At 44.8% G+C, this 15,583-nt stretch overlaps 1 protein-coding gene across 2 annotated transcripts in view; it reads left to right on the top strand.

Annotated features, from left to right (window-relative positions):
• The window catches only part of LOC138510377 (coiled-coil domain-containing protein 171-like), a 3,784,015-nt gene that overhangs the window by 2,022,596 nt on the left and 1,745,836 nt on the right, over nt 1-15,583 (top strand). For both annotated transcript variants that reach the window (XM_069625990.1, XM_069625991.1), the window contains one exon: nt 13,045-13,227. In XM_069625990.1, the coding sequence (XP_069482091.1) occupies nt 13,045-13,227 (183 nt within the window). The remainder of the gene's footprint in view (nt 1-13,044; nt 13,228-15,583) is intronic.

The following is a 15,583-nucleotide window of genomic DNA, read 5'->3' as shown; positions in this document are numbered from 1 at the left end:
TATCTGAGGCAATGTGTTGTTTTGCAACGTGAGCTGGGAAATGCAGTTGTTGGAATGCTACTTATAATAATTCTACGGGCATCACTACCTTGCCTGTCGTTTCCTGTCTCCAAATGAGATCTGTGGCTGATTGCTTACACCCTCGTTTGCCCCACAACTCCTGCTCTTCTGGTGGGGCCCTTCTCTGGAGTTCTATCAACTGTGCTATGGGCGTTTTATTGTATGCTTCTGCATGTTGTTCTGCTGTGGTTGTTTTTACAATGTACTCTGATGTTGGTGTCTTATTGAAGTACAAGGCCTCCTTCGCTGCTGCGTCGGCTGCCGCGTTCCCCAATGAGACGGTTTCTGTGTTATTGGTATGGGCTTGGCATTTAACCACTGCTACTACCGATGGTTCTGCTAAAGCTTCTATTAGTTCAATTAGCAATGTGGCATGTTGTACAGGGGACCCCCACGACCGTTACGCCACGGAATGGTGCAGGGGCAACGTTTGCGGCCGCTGCAAAAGGGTTATTGTTTATGTTCCCTACTGGGTTTTGACTCGCCATGGGCTGTAGTGCGTTTTGCTGTTGTGGCTGCTGCTGCTGTTGCTGCTGTTGTGGGGCTGGCTATCTCTGTTGCATTTGGGGGTCATAGCAGTAATGATCCTGTTGTCCCCCCCTCCCCATTGGAGCTCCACAAGGGCTACCTGGGTGTGGGCAGCCCCACCCCTGTTCATTGTTCATGGGCTGTTGTTGTTTCTGTTGAAAATACCCTGATGGTCGCATTCTACAATCTCGTGAATAATGTCCCCATCTTCCACAATTCCAACACGACCCCTGTTGTCCTCCCCTTGGTCCTTGCCCACCATACCCTCTGTTTCCCATTACTCCGTATCCTCCCCTTTGCCCGCGGTACCCACCTCTTCCTTGGGCCGGCCTGTTCTGCCACTGCGATCCTTGGCATGGCTGTTCCTCTCCGTTCCACTGTCCTTGGTCCTCTCCAACCCACTGCGCTGCTATCCCAACGGGCCTTCCTCCCGTGTTTTCCTCTCCTTCGTTTCCTCTGTCTGCTGTTGCACTGGCAGTAATGGTGGCGACCTTCACTAATTTCGTCTGTACTAATTTTGCTTCGTCAGCCAGCCTCTTTTGCGTGACCTCCTTTTCCTTCTCTTTGATTCTCCTCCAGTGGTGTACAGTTTTGCTCTGAATTTCAGGCCACCCTTTGGCTTCGATCCCAGCTATTTTGTCCAAGGCCTTCTGCACTTCTTTCGGCAACCCCTTTTTAATGATAAAATAGAATAAAGCTGTTGATTGATTCCATGCCGTACCAGTTTCACTTCTCCATAAGTCTTGCACTCGCAAAATGAATTGCACAGGATCCTCGTTCTCCTCCATCGTGCACTGCATCACTGCATGTAAATCTGGAACGTCTGGAAATGCACGCCGTAATGCATCCCATACTTGTGCTCGAACATTGTTAAATGGTGATCCATCGTGTCGGTCACAGCTCATCGTTACTCCCGGGAACCCTGCCCTTTCCCAAATTGTGTCTGCTAGGTCCCCGATTGCTGAAACTAATAGACTTTTTACATCACCTATAGCTAACGGCACACCTGCCGTGTTTTTCTCAAATACATGTATCCACTTACCTGCCCCTCCGTCAGCAGGGGGAGGAGTTTTAACAAGTTGGTTTTGTCCATTTGGGCCCACGGAATGTAGTTTGGCCTACCTGCTCCTTTATGTATCAGTGGCATTTGTAGTTTCTGTTTCTTTCCCGTTCTGCTTGTCTTCCCTTTCTTCGTTTTACTTACCAGTATGTTTCCTATCCTTACCTGTTCGTTGTCTTAATCTACCTTGCCATAATGGTGGTGATAATGTGTCTGGGTAACGGCGGTTTGGCAGTGGGGAACCCTCTGCGGCAGCTGCCTCTTCGTATTCATCTAAATCGTCCCATATTTCTTCTATTTCTGACTCTAGCTCGTTATTATCCTCCCAGTTTTCCTTGGGTTCACTTCCTTGTCTTTCACCCTGATCTCCACTTTGTTGACTCTCCGGTGTATCTGGGCGTATAATCCTCACTGGCTTGTTATTCAATTGGAAAAGGAACTGTCCTGACTGCCACTCTTGTTCTTTCCTCTGCTGCGATGACGTCCCTTGCGATACTATAGACTGCCCTGATACCGAGGCTGCTGGGGTTGCATTGCTTGCTGCCCCGATCGGAGGTGTGAGATCTGCCAGTGACAGCGGGGGTACCTCCCCTCCCCCTGGCAGCATTTGCCCTTTGTCACATAAAGCTCTTAACCGTGTTATTTCCATTTATGCGTGTGCTAGCTGACGGTTCAAATCACCTGTTAAACGTGCTATGTCCACAGGAGGTGCACTCGTGGGGCCATACTGGCCTCCTTTGTCATATGGTGGAGGTTCGGGGGCTGTTGCCCCGCCTTGGGCAGTGGCGGTGGGTGGTATATACAGGGGTTCACTAAACCCTACTGCTGGCCTAGTCATTAAGGGATTGATTTTTGTTACTTCGTTTTCGGTTGTAGTTGTTGAGCATTGCCCTTTTGGTGTCCCGCCTACTTCTTCAGGGTTTTTCTGCTTTTCTGTCATTCGGCTTGTACCTACCTCTGCCGTGGGGGCAACTTCCTCAAACATTCGCCATAAATCTAACACTTCTCTCCGATTCTGTAACTGTTTCCCTTTATATCTCGCTAACAAATGTGTTGATACTAGGTCCAACACTCTTTTGTCAAATGATCCTCCTTCTGGCCAAATTGGTGTGACCCGTCTCCCTTTATCTCAGTGATCCACTGATCGTGATACTTCTGTATCCTGTCGCTATAAAGTGGAAGGTGCTGGCAAATATGTGCTAGTGGTGTTACTCCCCCCATGTCAATGTTTCTTTTCCTTTCTTGTGTATCCTAGTACCTTTGAATCTCTTCCCACCTCTAACTTGGTATGTCAGTTGCAATATCTGGAAATAATACGTTCTTTATCAATGTTCACAATTACCATATGTCACATTAGCTTCCTGAGAGGTGTTACCTGATCACCCCTCACAGTTTTTCTTCTGCTTGACCTTATATCAATCACAAATTACTTGTATTAAAATACTTTAGCGTGTTCAACAAGACATATACATAAAAGCAGACCAACAAACATATAATCATGCAACATACACATGCACTGCCTGCGCGCGTTCGTTCTTTCCCTATTCCCGTTACTGTCCTTGTTTTTTCTTCTTCCCTATACTACCTACTATTTCGCATTCACTCACCACCTCTTTCACCTTTATTATGTCTCAAGATTTCTTACTTCCACGGAAAAAGAATATTCTAAAAACTACTCCGAGCCTACACGAGACCCCTACTATTTTTCGCTTTATCTCTATTCTGCACTTGGTTGGGACAAATGCTATGCAGCGCCGCCTTCTACCCCTTACGGGCTAGGATACCACTTCTCTTCTTCTTCTCACTTCTTACAACACCTAATGGCCATATAAAGGATAGATCAGAAAAGCCTCACCGTCACTCACGCAGACCCTATTCTTAGCTACCTTACCTTTGTTGCTAATTCCCTTTTTCCCGTATTTCCCCTTACCTTCCTTTGGGGTCTTTGCAACCGGGACTCCACGTGTTCAGTCAGGTACTCCGAGGGTCGCCGTTCACGGCCGGACCTCGCTCAGGTCCGTCCCCCAACCAAGCCGTGGCCTGCCTTGGCGAGCAGCTTTTTCGATCGGGTATTCGTCAACCGGGAACCCTTGACCCTTTCTTCTTGGTGTGCACAGTCTGGTCAACCACGGAGGCGATGGTTCTGCTGGGGGGCGCCCTGGATCTCGCTGCCGGGCGGCGCAGGCCTCAAGGCACCTCTCTAAATCACGTCGCGGGGGTCACCAAAAATGTAGGTGCCTTTCCCCGGCTTACTACGTGTGAGAGAAAAAATTAAATAGCAGACACAACCCCTTGTCGGGGAAAGAGGCACTGAGACCCGGCTGCAAGAGTTCAAAGGATGGTTTATTTCTCCAGCTAGGAAATAACCCAAAAAACTCTCCCAAATCTCATTACATCATACTTGTATTTATATTAGTTAAAGTAACTCTAACAAAAAATGCTAAATGAACCCAATTGGCCAGATGGTGTGGTGCTGTAGGTGTGGGTAGCATCTCTTCCTCCTGGTTGGCTGAGTAGCTGACGGACGTCAAACATCTTGTGCTCCATGCAGGTCAGGGTCCGGTCACTATTGTCACTACCTAAGCTAATATGTTACACTTTAAATAACAAATTATTTAAAACATTTTATGCTACTTGTCACATTTCTACATAAGTCACACACAATGATTATTGTCAGTACAATTGGGTCATTCGTGACTTTAATTGAAGGCCTTGACCTTATTGTGCATGTAGAAGAATCAGGCTGTTTCGCATCTTTTCCTAGGTTTCAAACTCATTAGTGCAAGTAAAAGCATATATAGTAGTAAAAATGCTTAATGTTAGTTAGGAGTGTATTGGGTGGATTTCGCAGCACAGGCGAGGGTCTGACACTTGAAAGAAATACCTTACAGGGGGTGCAGGGTCAGGATGGCAATAAATTGTTCTAATGGGGGTGGGTGGCTTGCACGTTTATAAGGACAAATCGAGCAGAACGTGCTTAGCTCATCCTGGTTCACATGCCGGTTCTCAGCAGAACAGTGATCTCAGAGGAAGAAAACTGTAGCATATTGATTGTTGCAACTTTCTCCAGCTTCAGCGTGAGAATGGAAGCGCAGAGCTTTCCTTCGCAGGGGGAGTGAAAGGGTGGGGGCCAGCCAGCTGCCTGCACGCCTTGTGTGTGTGTCTCTGTCCTTGGCTGCTGCGGTGGAAGGGGAGCTGAGCATTGCTGTACTATCGCAGGGAGGCCTGTGTACCCAAGATGGAGTCGAAAGGGGGCACAAAAGATGGATGCCCCGTGTCTTGCTCAGTAGTCCCATCTATGTAGCAGTCAACCGTGGTTAACTTTACATAAGGGCAAGGGGCAATCCCACTACCGGAGGCACGTGGTCCAAGCCTTGTACTGAGGAGCGTACGATGCGAGGGGGCCTGAGGACCCCTCGCTCCCATACAACGCGCTAGTTCAAAGCTCCCATTATTCGGCCACAGAAGGTCTGATACACGTCTGGTCGGCATATGCCAAACCACATTGAACACTATTGCCCCTATACCATATTTAATGTACATATCATGTGCCGGCAACCCCTCGGGTGGCGAGGCCTGGCCAGTTTCCAAAGATTGTCTACTGCAGTGAAAAATTCTCACTAAACAGGAAGACAATTTCCCAGGCATGGTTAACACTTACCCTTTTCTTACTCTGGGCATTTGTACTTGCAAGTGCAACACTCAACCAATATCAGGACATTTAAAAATCGGGGCACGACTCACCTGATCAATCAATTCGTCTCTCAGGACGCAATTCGCTCGTATACAGGCGCAACCAAGAATCATCACAACCACGTGTCTGGCAAAATTTGCCTCGCTTCCAGGAGCCTCGCCTCGATGTTCTCTGCCCGCTGCTCGTCGATCAGGTATCGGCTGTGTACAGATCTACGGAGGAGTCTCTAATCACTTCTGCGGGGGCGCCCCGAACACCTTCCGATCCCGGTCTGATAGCTTCGTCCTCGACTGTCCTTGCCTTCAACATATGTGATGGAGCATCACAGGGAGGGTCCCTATTCGGGCGCCATCTTTGTTAGTCCATATATGGAAATAAGGCACAATAACCATATACTCAATGACACGTCAGTCGTGAGGTTCGATTTCCAAACAAGTCTGCTTTTATTTAAAGTATCTCAGTCAGCCAACTGGGTCTCAACGCCTCACGACGTGTGTTCCCAGACACCGTGAGATGCGAGAGAGAGCGAACAGCGCTCAAGCAGTCATATATATACATAATACATCAACATTTGCTAATGCTATTCGTCCCGCCCTTATACATGCCATGCAGGCTAGGCTTCGGTAATTGACAGTTATGACACGTCTTCATTTAGTCTAAACATTAGTTATTCTAGCAAAGGCTGCAGAGACAATTTTCTGTTATGAGGAACATGGAGCACTGGCAGAGGGAGGATATGTTGTTCTTAGCAGAGAGACATTCCATTCAACGTTATCTGTTTGCTACGGCTCATGAGCTACGGGTCAGACAAGTCTGAGGCAAGAATACCATCCTTCGTGAAGGAGCACCGCTGGTTGCATATAATTCATGTTTGACTGCCTTTTACAACAGCGCTTGCAAGACAAACTAGCACCTCGGATACTGATTAGGCGCGCCCTCTGTACAGCTTCAAGGCCTCAGTGAAAGGAAAAACAATGTATTTCTGCTCGGCTCTACATTCCTGCCTACGTTAGCATTTCAGATTTCAAGCTGTGGCCTCGCACTGTGTGTGGATCTAAAGCATAGAATATATTTGCAAAGCGTTGCAAAAAAGAAAATGGCCGGCATTTAAAAAATGGACTCCCTATGTTCACATTCAGGTTTCTTGGTTTGCAAAGTTTGTCACATGATGTGGTTTGCTTCTGGCCAACATACTATTCATATCTTTCGGGCTATGTGATTACTTTTTCCGTATAACAACATGATGTTTTTTCACTATTTTTTTAATTCTGTAAAGTGTCCTGAGTAGGGAAGAGACTTTTGTGTGTTGGCAGATTTCCCTGCTCACATAGGGGACCTTGCTGTTCCCTACAGAGAACTATAGTGAACTATACTTTGGCACAACCTTTTTACATACTATACAAATTATTATTGGCAATTAAGGTAAGAGGGGGATCACATAATTGAACTGGCTTCCACCCAAACATATATCATTTACACTGGCTGGGCATTAGAGATGAAAAACTGACCCAACAATAGCAATTCGCATGAACAATACATTTTCACAGTTGTATCCTTCAGCAAAAAGCATTAGGTTTGAATTTGTCTCAAAGATTTGCACAATTGGCAAAGAGGAAAAGTAGTTATTTATTAGTAGGAAGATGCAAGTCTAATTTGTATTTTGCACTATTTAATACATTTTTTCCCTGAGGAAGTTTTAGAGGTGTAGAACCTGTTCAAACGTAGGCTTGTTTTCTTATGACCTTTGCCAGTTATGAATTAGTTATAAAAGTGATAATTTGTTCTACATACCATTCAATACACATTTTGAGAAATTATTGATGTTATTATTTTCTCACAAATACGTGACCTTATCAAGTATTGAACATATATTATCTGTAACATATAAAGACTTCACAACAGTGCAAATCAAATACCAACAGACACTTTTATTCTAGTGTTACCTTTTATTTAGATTGGGCTCTTCACTTGGTCTGCTTGTATCAGTAGATATCTTGGGATTAGTAATGCTTCTTGACAAGTATCTTGTGTTTCATGGTAATGAAGTGATTACCGTAATCATTGAATTCATTAGGTGATTATTAGTGTAATATTTGTTTCAAAAAATGATTTTTAAAGGTGCACAGATCCTTATGGATATGTTTAAAATGCAAACCCAGAAATTCTACACTTTATAATCAAAGTCTATGTAATAAGCGCATCATTATCTGTTCTACTTGTGATGTGATTTTGATGGAATACAAATAATGTTATATTGTAACTTTGTCAGGCTGTGTGGATCAGCTTTTCTAAACATTTTGGGCCTCACTACGACCCTGGCGGAACGGGTTAAACGGCGCCGTAAAAGGCTGCAGCGCCGTTCAACCTGTTCCGCCACATTACAAGTTCCCCTCGCGGGACACGTTAAGCACGCCTGGGAAAACCAGGCGTGCATACCGGGTCCCGCGAGGGGAAGAGGGAGCAAACAACGGGCCATCTCGTAATGGCCCGTTGTTTACTCCCTCTCCCATTTCCATTCAGCCCTATGGGGGCTGAAATGGGAATGGGGATGAACCGTGTCCGTGTCGTCGAGTGAGGAATTACCGGGCCATCCGGACTCGGAATGGTCCGGTAAGTCCTCATTCCGAGGACACGGACACGGATGCAGTTTTGCCGGCAGCCATGCCGCAAATTGCGGCATGGCTACCGGCATAACTTGTAATGAGGGCCTTTGTTTGTGAGACATACTTTGTGTGTTCAACCAATTAAGTAGATTTCTTTTATAGTCAGGGATAGCCTAAAGATAGCAAAATGAGTAAACATTGAGTTTATTGTCAATAGCAAAGCAAGTATTTGTATTTGTATTTTATTTGTTTATATAGCGCTTTACTCCAAAACGCTGAACATTTTAACAACTTGATACATATAACAATATAACGGTAGACGCAAATTACAATTATGAATCAGTCCAACAATACAGTAAGAAGAGCAATTAAACTGAAGGGACTAGGGAGAGTAGTGCAGTAGGACTGTGAGGGAGAGGGAGGGGCGAGGAGGAGAAGGAGGAGGGAAAACAGAAGGGGAAAGGGCGAGAGTGGGGTGGTGGGGGAGGGGAGGGAGATGATCAAGGGGAAAAAAGATAAAGGAAGGAGGGGTATCTAGAAGGGGGAAGGGGTTTCAAGGCGGGGGATAGAGAAGGAGAGATTTAAGGGAAGTGCAGAATGAGGAGAAGGTAGGAGTAGAGCGGGTTGAGAGAGGTAAGAAGTTCCAGTGCAGGGGGGCTAGGAGCTGGAAGGAGCGGAAAGGGAGGGGGCACAAGGGGACGGGGGAACAGTGAGAAGAAAGTGGTCAGCAGAACGAAGGGGCTGGGAGGGAGTGTAGAAAGCGAGGAGGGAGGAGAGATAAGGGGAGCAAGACCAACAACTCCAAAGAGACTACTAAGCATTAAAATAAATCACTCAAAGCGGATAAATAGACACCGTTTATTTGGCATTCTGTTTTCATGTATTACACCTATGGTTTCTTAGGAAGATCTTACAATAGATGCCATTAAAACCAGCAAATTGAAACTGCATAGCGATATGGAGCAGTCATGTTAAAGCTGCAACCCAGCACACAACTAAGTGTAGAAATATGAAATACTGCACATTCTACCTTAATTTGATATCACTTTTGATTTTGTCAGCAGACCGTTCCATGATGGAGTAAGCGTGGCGAAAAAAAAGATATTGGATATGATTAATGGCAAAGCCAAGGGATCAATACATAAATCAAAGCCACATGTATTCACTTTCTTTTATTTTAACACAGGAATTAGGTTTCATTTACTGAGACAATTGGAGGGGTTTAGGGATTCACAGATCAGTCGGCCTCTCTTTAAAATTATGGCCCTCAGTCCATGTCCCGCTATCTAATACAGATCTGCCTTTGTGAGTCGCTCACAGTCTCTAGAGATTAGTGTCCCACAGTTCTTTGATGGCTTTTTGGGGTCTTGTTTAACTTTAGTTTGGTCTCTCGTGGCTGAAACTGATGTGTTCCTTGCTGTTGGTGGTCCTCCTGCAGAGTATCTCAAGGCAACTCCAACAGGTACTCTTAGGACCTCCATCTGGTTGTCGGACAAAATACACCTCACCCTGGGGTTATGAGATTTCCCATGCTGACATTATTTAGCAGCTGCTTCTGTTGACCCAAGATTGTTTCCTTTAAGCCTTGCCCTCTATGCCACTGTCTGATCTTTCTATGGTTGTTCTTTCCTGTTTCCCTCCTTCTTTCCATCTGTTCTTCAACACCTTTTTCTCTTTTTCTGCCCTCCCCTGCTTCCATTATCTGTTTCTCCTCCTCCGCTCTACTACTCCACACTCTCTCTATTCTCTCGTCCTCATCTCTATTATCCATCTCTGGTACCTTTGTCACACAACAAAGGTATAGAAGATGCAGTCTGTTACCAACTCGGGTATACTGTATACTAGCTTTGCATAAAAGCCACAACAAGAGTATCAGAGGGGACAATGGGCCAAAAAATACTTGTACCATTAGGAGGTTGATAAATTGAGTGACAATAAATTGGGTAAAAATAACACCTGTTACTGCAACATTGAGAATTGGGAAGGTTACAGCATGGAGCACTGTTAGCAAACACAAATCAGTATTTATCTGGAGGAGTGGGAGTCACAGGTAATACTAACCTAAGGTGGATACAGTGGCAGGTTTCTGCTGGCTATGGAATGGCATACAAGGCTCCACCAAAGGCACTATCAACCTTACCATTAAGGGGCGGGGGGGAGGCAGCTAAGTAATATAGGGTTTTAGCGCAGTGCTAGTACAGGGAATCTCTAAAACAGCCAGTTGGACTTCTTCCTCCCAAACCAGCCACACAAGACCTTTCATCCCAACCCCTTTGTATTGCATTGATGAGTTTGAAGAACCAGATTTGAAAGAATCCCCCCAAAGGAGGGCTTATCAAAGCTTGTGTTCAGCCTTTAACATTCAGGCACCCTCACAGTGCAGCTTAGCCCCAAACATGGTAAGCATTTCCGCAACTCATCTTAGAATTACCTTGGGGCGGGTGTTTGCTGCACTAGTAGCAGAACCGGAAGTGGACGCTCTGACTGAAAAAGAGCAAAGCATTGTATGTGTGTAGGCTGTCGTCCACGGTGCGCAAGCAACAATTCAAGAATCTGAAATGGTGGTGAAGTCTAATGTAGGCTTGTCCCGGCTTGTCACAGACCCTTCCTCTGAGCCAAGAGAGAGAAAGGAGATTGGTAGATGAGAACTGGTTGTTGGGGACAGGCAGTCTAGACAGTGTGACAAGGTCAGTAATCTGACCCTGTCAAAAGAGGGAGAGGAACACCTGCCACTAAGCTATCCTGGGTCAGTCCTTACTCTGAAGGCAGTTGGGGGGGGGGGGGCAGTTTCTATACCTTCCTCTGGTTCCTACATGCTTTACAGCTGTACTCCTTTGTCTCACAATACACCTTATGAATCAAATTCTTGCCAGTCTCTTTCCATGTTTTCCAGAGACGAGCAACCAGACAAGCAAATGAATACCGAACTCTGTTGCCCCACATCCACACCAAACCAATAGAAACCGTGACACCCGTGAATGCTAACTACCCTCGAAGAAGCCGAGGAAAGGATGTGCTGCCAATCCAGATACATAACGGAGGAAAGAGAGAAGAAATAGGACTCATGCAGATGCCATGCATGGAGAGGTTTGTTGCAGCAAACCTACTGGTGCGCCAATATAATTTTCTTGGATTCCTTAGGCCACCAAGAACATGGGACGGGAGCTGGAACCCTCCCAGCCCTAACACCTACCTTCGGGCGCCTGGGGAACAAACCCCCATCTGAAAACTGGGATATTGTCCCACAAGGGCTCTAATGGATGCTCTAGCCCCCTGTTAAATATTTCTCTTTGCACCTACACCACCCAGGATGAGAAGATAGGACAGGATTGACTAGGTAAAGCTGACCAATCAGGACAGAGGGAGAGCAATTTAAGCAGGAAACAGGAAGTGTGAGTTGTCCGGGTGAGGTCAGAGGATGAGAAGAAGACAGACCAACAGACCAAAAGGGAGAAGGTGGAAATAGTGGAGTGGGGAGCTATTTTTTTAAAAGGTGTGGCATTGGTTTATTGAATGTAAGGGTACTGCTGTGTGAGTTTGCATGTTTCTGTGGTCAGTGTATGGCAAGGCTAGTGTAGGGAGTGTGGCGAAGCATATAACAACAGGGTAAAAGGAGGGTGGTTGAGTAGTGGGAAGAGGTGTGCAGTAGTAGTGGTGGGTGGAGAGTGTAGTTGTAGTGAGATCAGGAGTGTTGTAGTAGTGGATGGAGAAGTATAGTAGTGGGAAGAGGAGAGTGATAGTGGGAATAGACTAGTAACAAGTAGGGGACTTAAAGTTAATTGGAGCAGGAAGAGTGGCAACATCAAAGAGTGGTTGCGAGACATAGGAGGAGTGCAACATCGGAAGGACAGTAGAGTGGTGGGAGGAGTAAGAGGAAGGGTCTAGTAGTGAGAGTAGTAAGGAAGAGGTGAGTGTGGATGTGAGTGAACCCACCTGACAGAGTACATGCAAGGCACAGGCCCAAACACCATTAGAATACTAACCATTGAACAGAGTACGGAGGGCTGGAATGTCCTTGAGGGAGATGAGATATCTTGCGTATAAGGGAGATATATCGAGTGAAAGTCAAGCTCATAGACAGTAGGGGTTAACATTCCATAGAACTAACAAGGGGTTACGGACAACTGGGTTAGGGTTTGATTCCAAGGAAGACGAGGGTTAGTGCGACGGCTCCAGTGCCCACAAAGTAATAATACAAACCTTTGAACAGTCCTTGGTTCTCAGAGTGATTTGTTTGCCATCTGTGACAAAAGGCACACTGATCCTAATGTTCAGTCACACGCTAGTCACTGAGACCAAGACACAAGTGTCTACCAGGAGTTTTGGATAAGCACCAGAGGACCTAAATTTACAGACTGAAAGACAAAGAAGTGTAGCGATGTGTGGGGACACTCAAACCCTTAAGAGTGTGATTAAGGGGAAAGTGGGAACATTTTTGTAAGGTATCCCTGTTTGAAGATTATGAAGACCTGAGACTTTTTTTTTTAACCCAGAGATTTGTTGAACACAGAGACTGTATAGTTTGAGGTTTAGGGTGAAGATACTGTTCTTGAGTTACATTGTCTTTGATTCAACTGGTGTGAAATAACAATTCGTCCCAAGACAGGAAACCCTGAGTTGGGTTTCACGAAGCTTAGAGATGTGTGACTTTATTCTAAGCAGAAGTCACCATGACACTTAGTTACTGAACCTATGGATGCCTGGGATCTGGGTGTACTGCACCTGCTTAGAGTTCCCCTAAAATGGAAAAGGCTACACTCTTGTTCCAAATGACAAGCCTGTTCCGATATACTGAGGACTGCTGGGGTAGGCCAATGGATATTTCCAACACTGCCTCCAGGCCCAGCATCGCTTAGAGGATGGCAGCATCCAATTCTGTGTCCACCCGACGCTGTATGCCAAGGGCCAGACAGGGGACTGTGTTATAGTGGATAAATAATATCATATGCTGCAAAGCCTTGAATTATTTCTTTTTTTATTAATGATCTATCTGGGTCTGTTACTGAAGGTCAATAAACTAAATAATGCATATCAATGGAGACAACATGTTTCCTCTATTAAAAACATATTTAAGTCATATGTCTTTTTGTTTCACATAGTCATCCAAATATCAGCTAAAATATAAGGAAACAACTAATGCTTTGCGGAACCTGGAGCTAACCCATGCTGACACTGTGAAAAGAATGATTTGTGAGATGCAAGAGCAGGAAGATAGTTGCAAGAAAAAGGGTTTGGAGCAACATACTTGTCCTCTTCTTAAGGAGTCCAAAGCAAGGGCAGAGGTACGGTGCAACCTTCAAAAAGCTAGAAAGTACTGTTTTCTGTATATATGCATTGTTTACATCTAAACACAATATCAGAATGATAAATATAATTATTTCAAATGAAATGTCGTTTTCTGCTAAGCATGAACTCACTATAGAAGATATCTGCCCATGGGTTCACCACGCAAGGTGATAACACTTAAAAGGTGATCAGCAAATAAGAGACCAGCAGGATTAGGTTAACATATTAAATATGCATTTTTACAAATATGTTTATTGCCACAGTATAATAAATATCAGAATGTAATTATGCATCCTGAATAAAATGTGAATTGTTAAAAGCATAAAGTGCAGTGAACGTTCAATACATATAGTGTGCCATATACCACAGTGATCAACTCATCAAAATGGGTGACAAGCAGAGCAAATCTGTCAAAAGGTAAGTGCCTCATATTAAGCTGTGAGGAGTCCAACCAACAACACAATCCCAGTTCCAGCAGCCATCACTAAGTGTATGTTTCACGAAGTACAACTCAAGAATGGAAGCCTCCTTTATTTATTTTATTTATTTAGCATTTGTAGAGCGCTCCAAGCCCGTGGGCATCTGTGCATTAATTACATTCAAGTCAAGAAACCGACAAAGCATTGAGAGTGAAGGTAAAAACATTGACAGTACATAAGAGCTGCGTCTGGTTGCTGGTTATATAGGTGTGCATACCAGTAGCGTTGGTGGGAAGCAGCAAGCTTAGGTTAAGTCTATTTAGGCCGAGGCATCAATGGGGGATTGTGGTCTTGTGAGAACAGCTAGGTTTTTAGGCTTTTGCGGAAGACCCAGAGGAATGTTTCAGATCTGAGCGAGAGTGAGAGAGAGTTCCACTGTTTGGCTGCTTGAATCGTAGGATGGAAAGTAGGTGTGAGTTTGCGGCCCAGGTGGGTCTGTTGGATTGAGATTTGTTAATTTTGCTCGATAGGTATGCTGGAACGGTATTGGAGAGGCATTTGTGCATTAGAGAAGGTGTTTTGAATAGTACGCGGTCTTGGACTGGGAGCCAAAGGGTGTTTTGTCTAGCAGCCAAAATGTGCTCTCTTTTAGGTGAACCCGTAGGCCCTTTAAACGAGGTAGCGCTATATGGAATGGATGGGGATGCAGGTTTTACTCTTAAGCCTATAGTAAGACCAACTCAGGAAGTTGGTAAACCTTCAGCTGTTTTATTAACAATTATCTAAAACAGGGAGTACAAGGGACATCAAACGACGTTCGCTCAAGTCTCTCAACGATTTACATGAAAAAACACAGTTATATAGTAAAAAACCTGTCGCCATCGACTACATGGCAAAATAAGAAAACCTAAGTTAGATTGTGGTTGGTCTACGGGGAACATCTAGGTATACTTTCTATGGGGGATAGGATTGTGATTGGGTCTCTAAGGTTAGGTCGACTGCTATGCCCACCCCTAGTGCAAGTCATCTTCAGTGTCATAAAATACACGTTTCATTGGATCTCAAACTATAGGGCTCTTCGCTATGTGGTCCTCTATGATTGGTTGGCACGCTTGTACTTTTCTGGAATATTCCACTCGCTAGCAGCACGCAAGCTGGTACCCCAGGAGCTGGAGGTTTTGGCTTGGTCATTTTTCCCCACCCAATTAGCCCAACATCCATCATCACTCCTGCTGTCTGCCATTCAAATTGTCTTTGAACTTGGCCTTGCAAAGTATCACTGCGCCTGAGAGTAGAAGGGAGTGTGAGCATGGTCTTATCTTCAAGTCTTGGTGTTGCTTGCCCAAAGTCTATTTTCATCTCGACCATGTGACAGGAGACAGTGTTTGAGCTCTTTCTTTTGTATTTAACAATATTCAAATAATAAAACCTGGCACTTCTAGTGTTTTTCCATTACACCTCAACAGGAGCTCGCCTCGCTTCTCAAGTTCATTGTATGTTCACAAATAGATAACCAGTTTCTTGGCCGCCCGAACCCTTTACACCGGACCAGACAACGTTTCTTGAATCTTCCCTCAACATCAGCTGTTTTCTTCTACTGCACCACACTTTCAGCCCTTCTGTTCATGAGGTCCTAATTTGCTTAAAACACGACGTGGAACATCCAGATTATATATATATATATATATATATATATATATATATATTCACTACGTATAGCCAGCCTTCATGATTACTTAGTCTACTTGCGTTTCAGCATCTGTACAATTATAAAATGGCTTGCATTTTCTTCATTGCTCTCTGCAGGTGCAATCTTCATATCTTCATTGCGCACATGAAATGTTGCTCAATTCTTCACTTCGCCAACAGATTCTATAAGGTCTATTCACCTTCTTCATTGGTATCTCGACTGGGTGTGTCAGTTCTGCTTCAT

This window comes from Ambystoma mexicanum, chromosome 6p (genome assembly GCF_040938575.1).
Source record: "Ambystoma mexicanum isolate Mex_15411 chromosome 6p, UKY_AmexF1_1, whole genome shotgun sequence".
Taxonomy (NCBI): Eukaryota; Metazoa; Chordata; class Amphibia; order Caudata; family Ambystomatidae; genus Ambystoma; species Ambystoma mexicanum.
The sequence above is the reverse complement of the archived record's forward strand: the minus strand, read 5'-3'. Positions and strand labels throughout refer to the sequence as shown.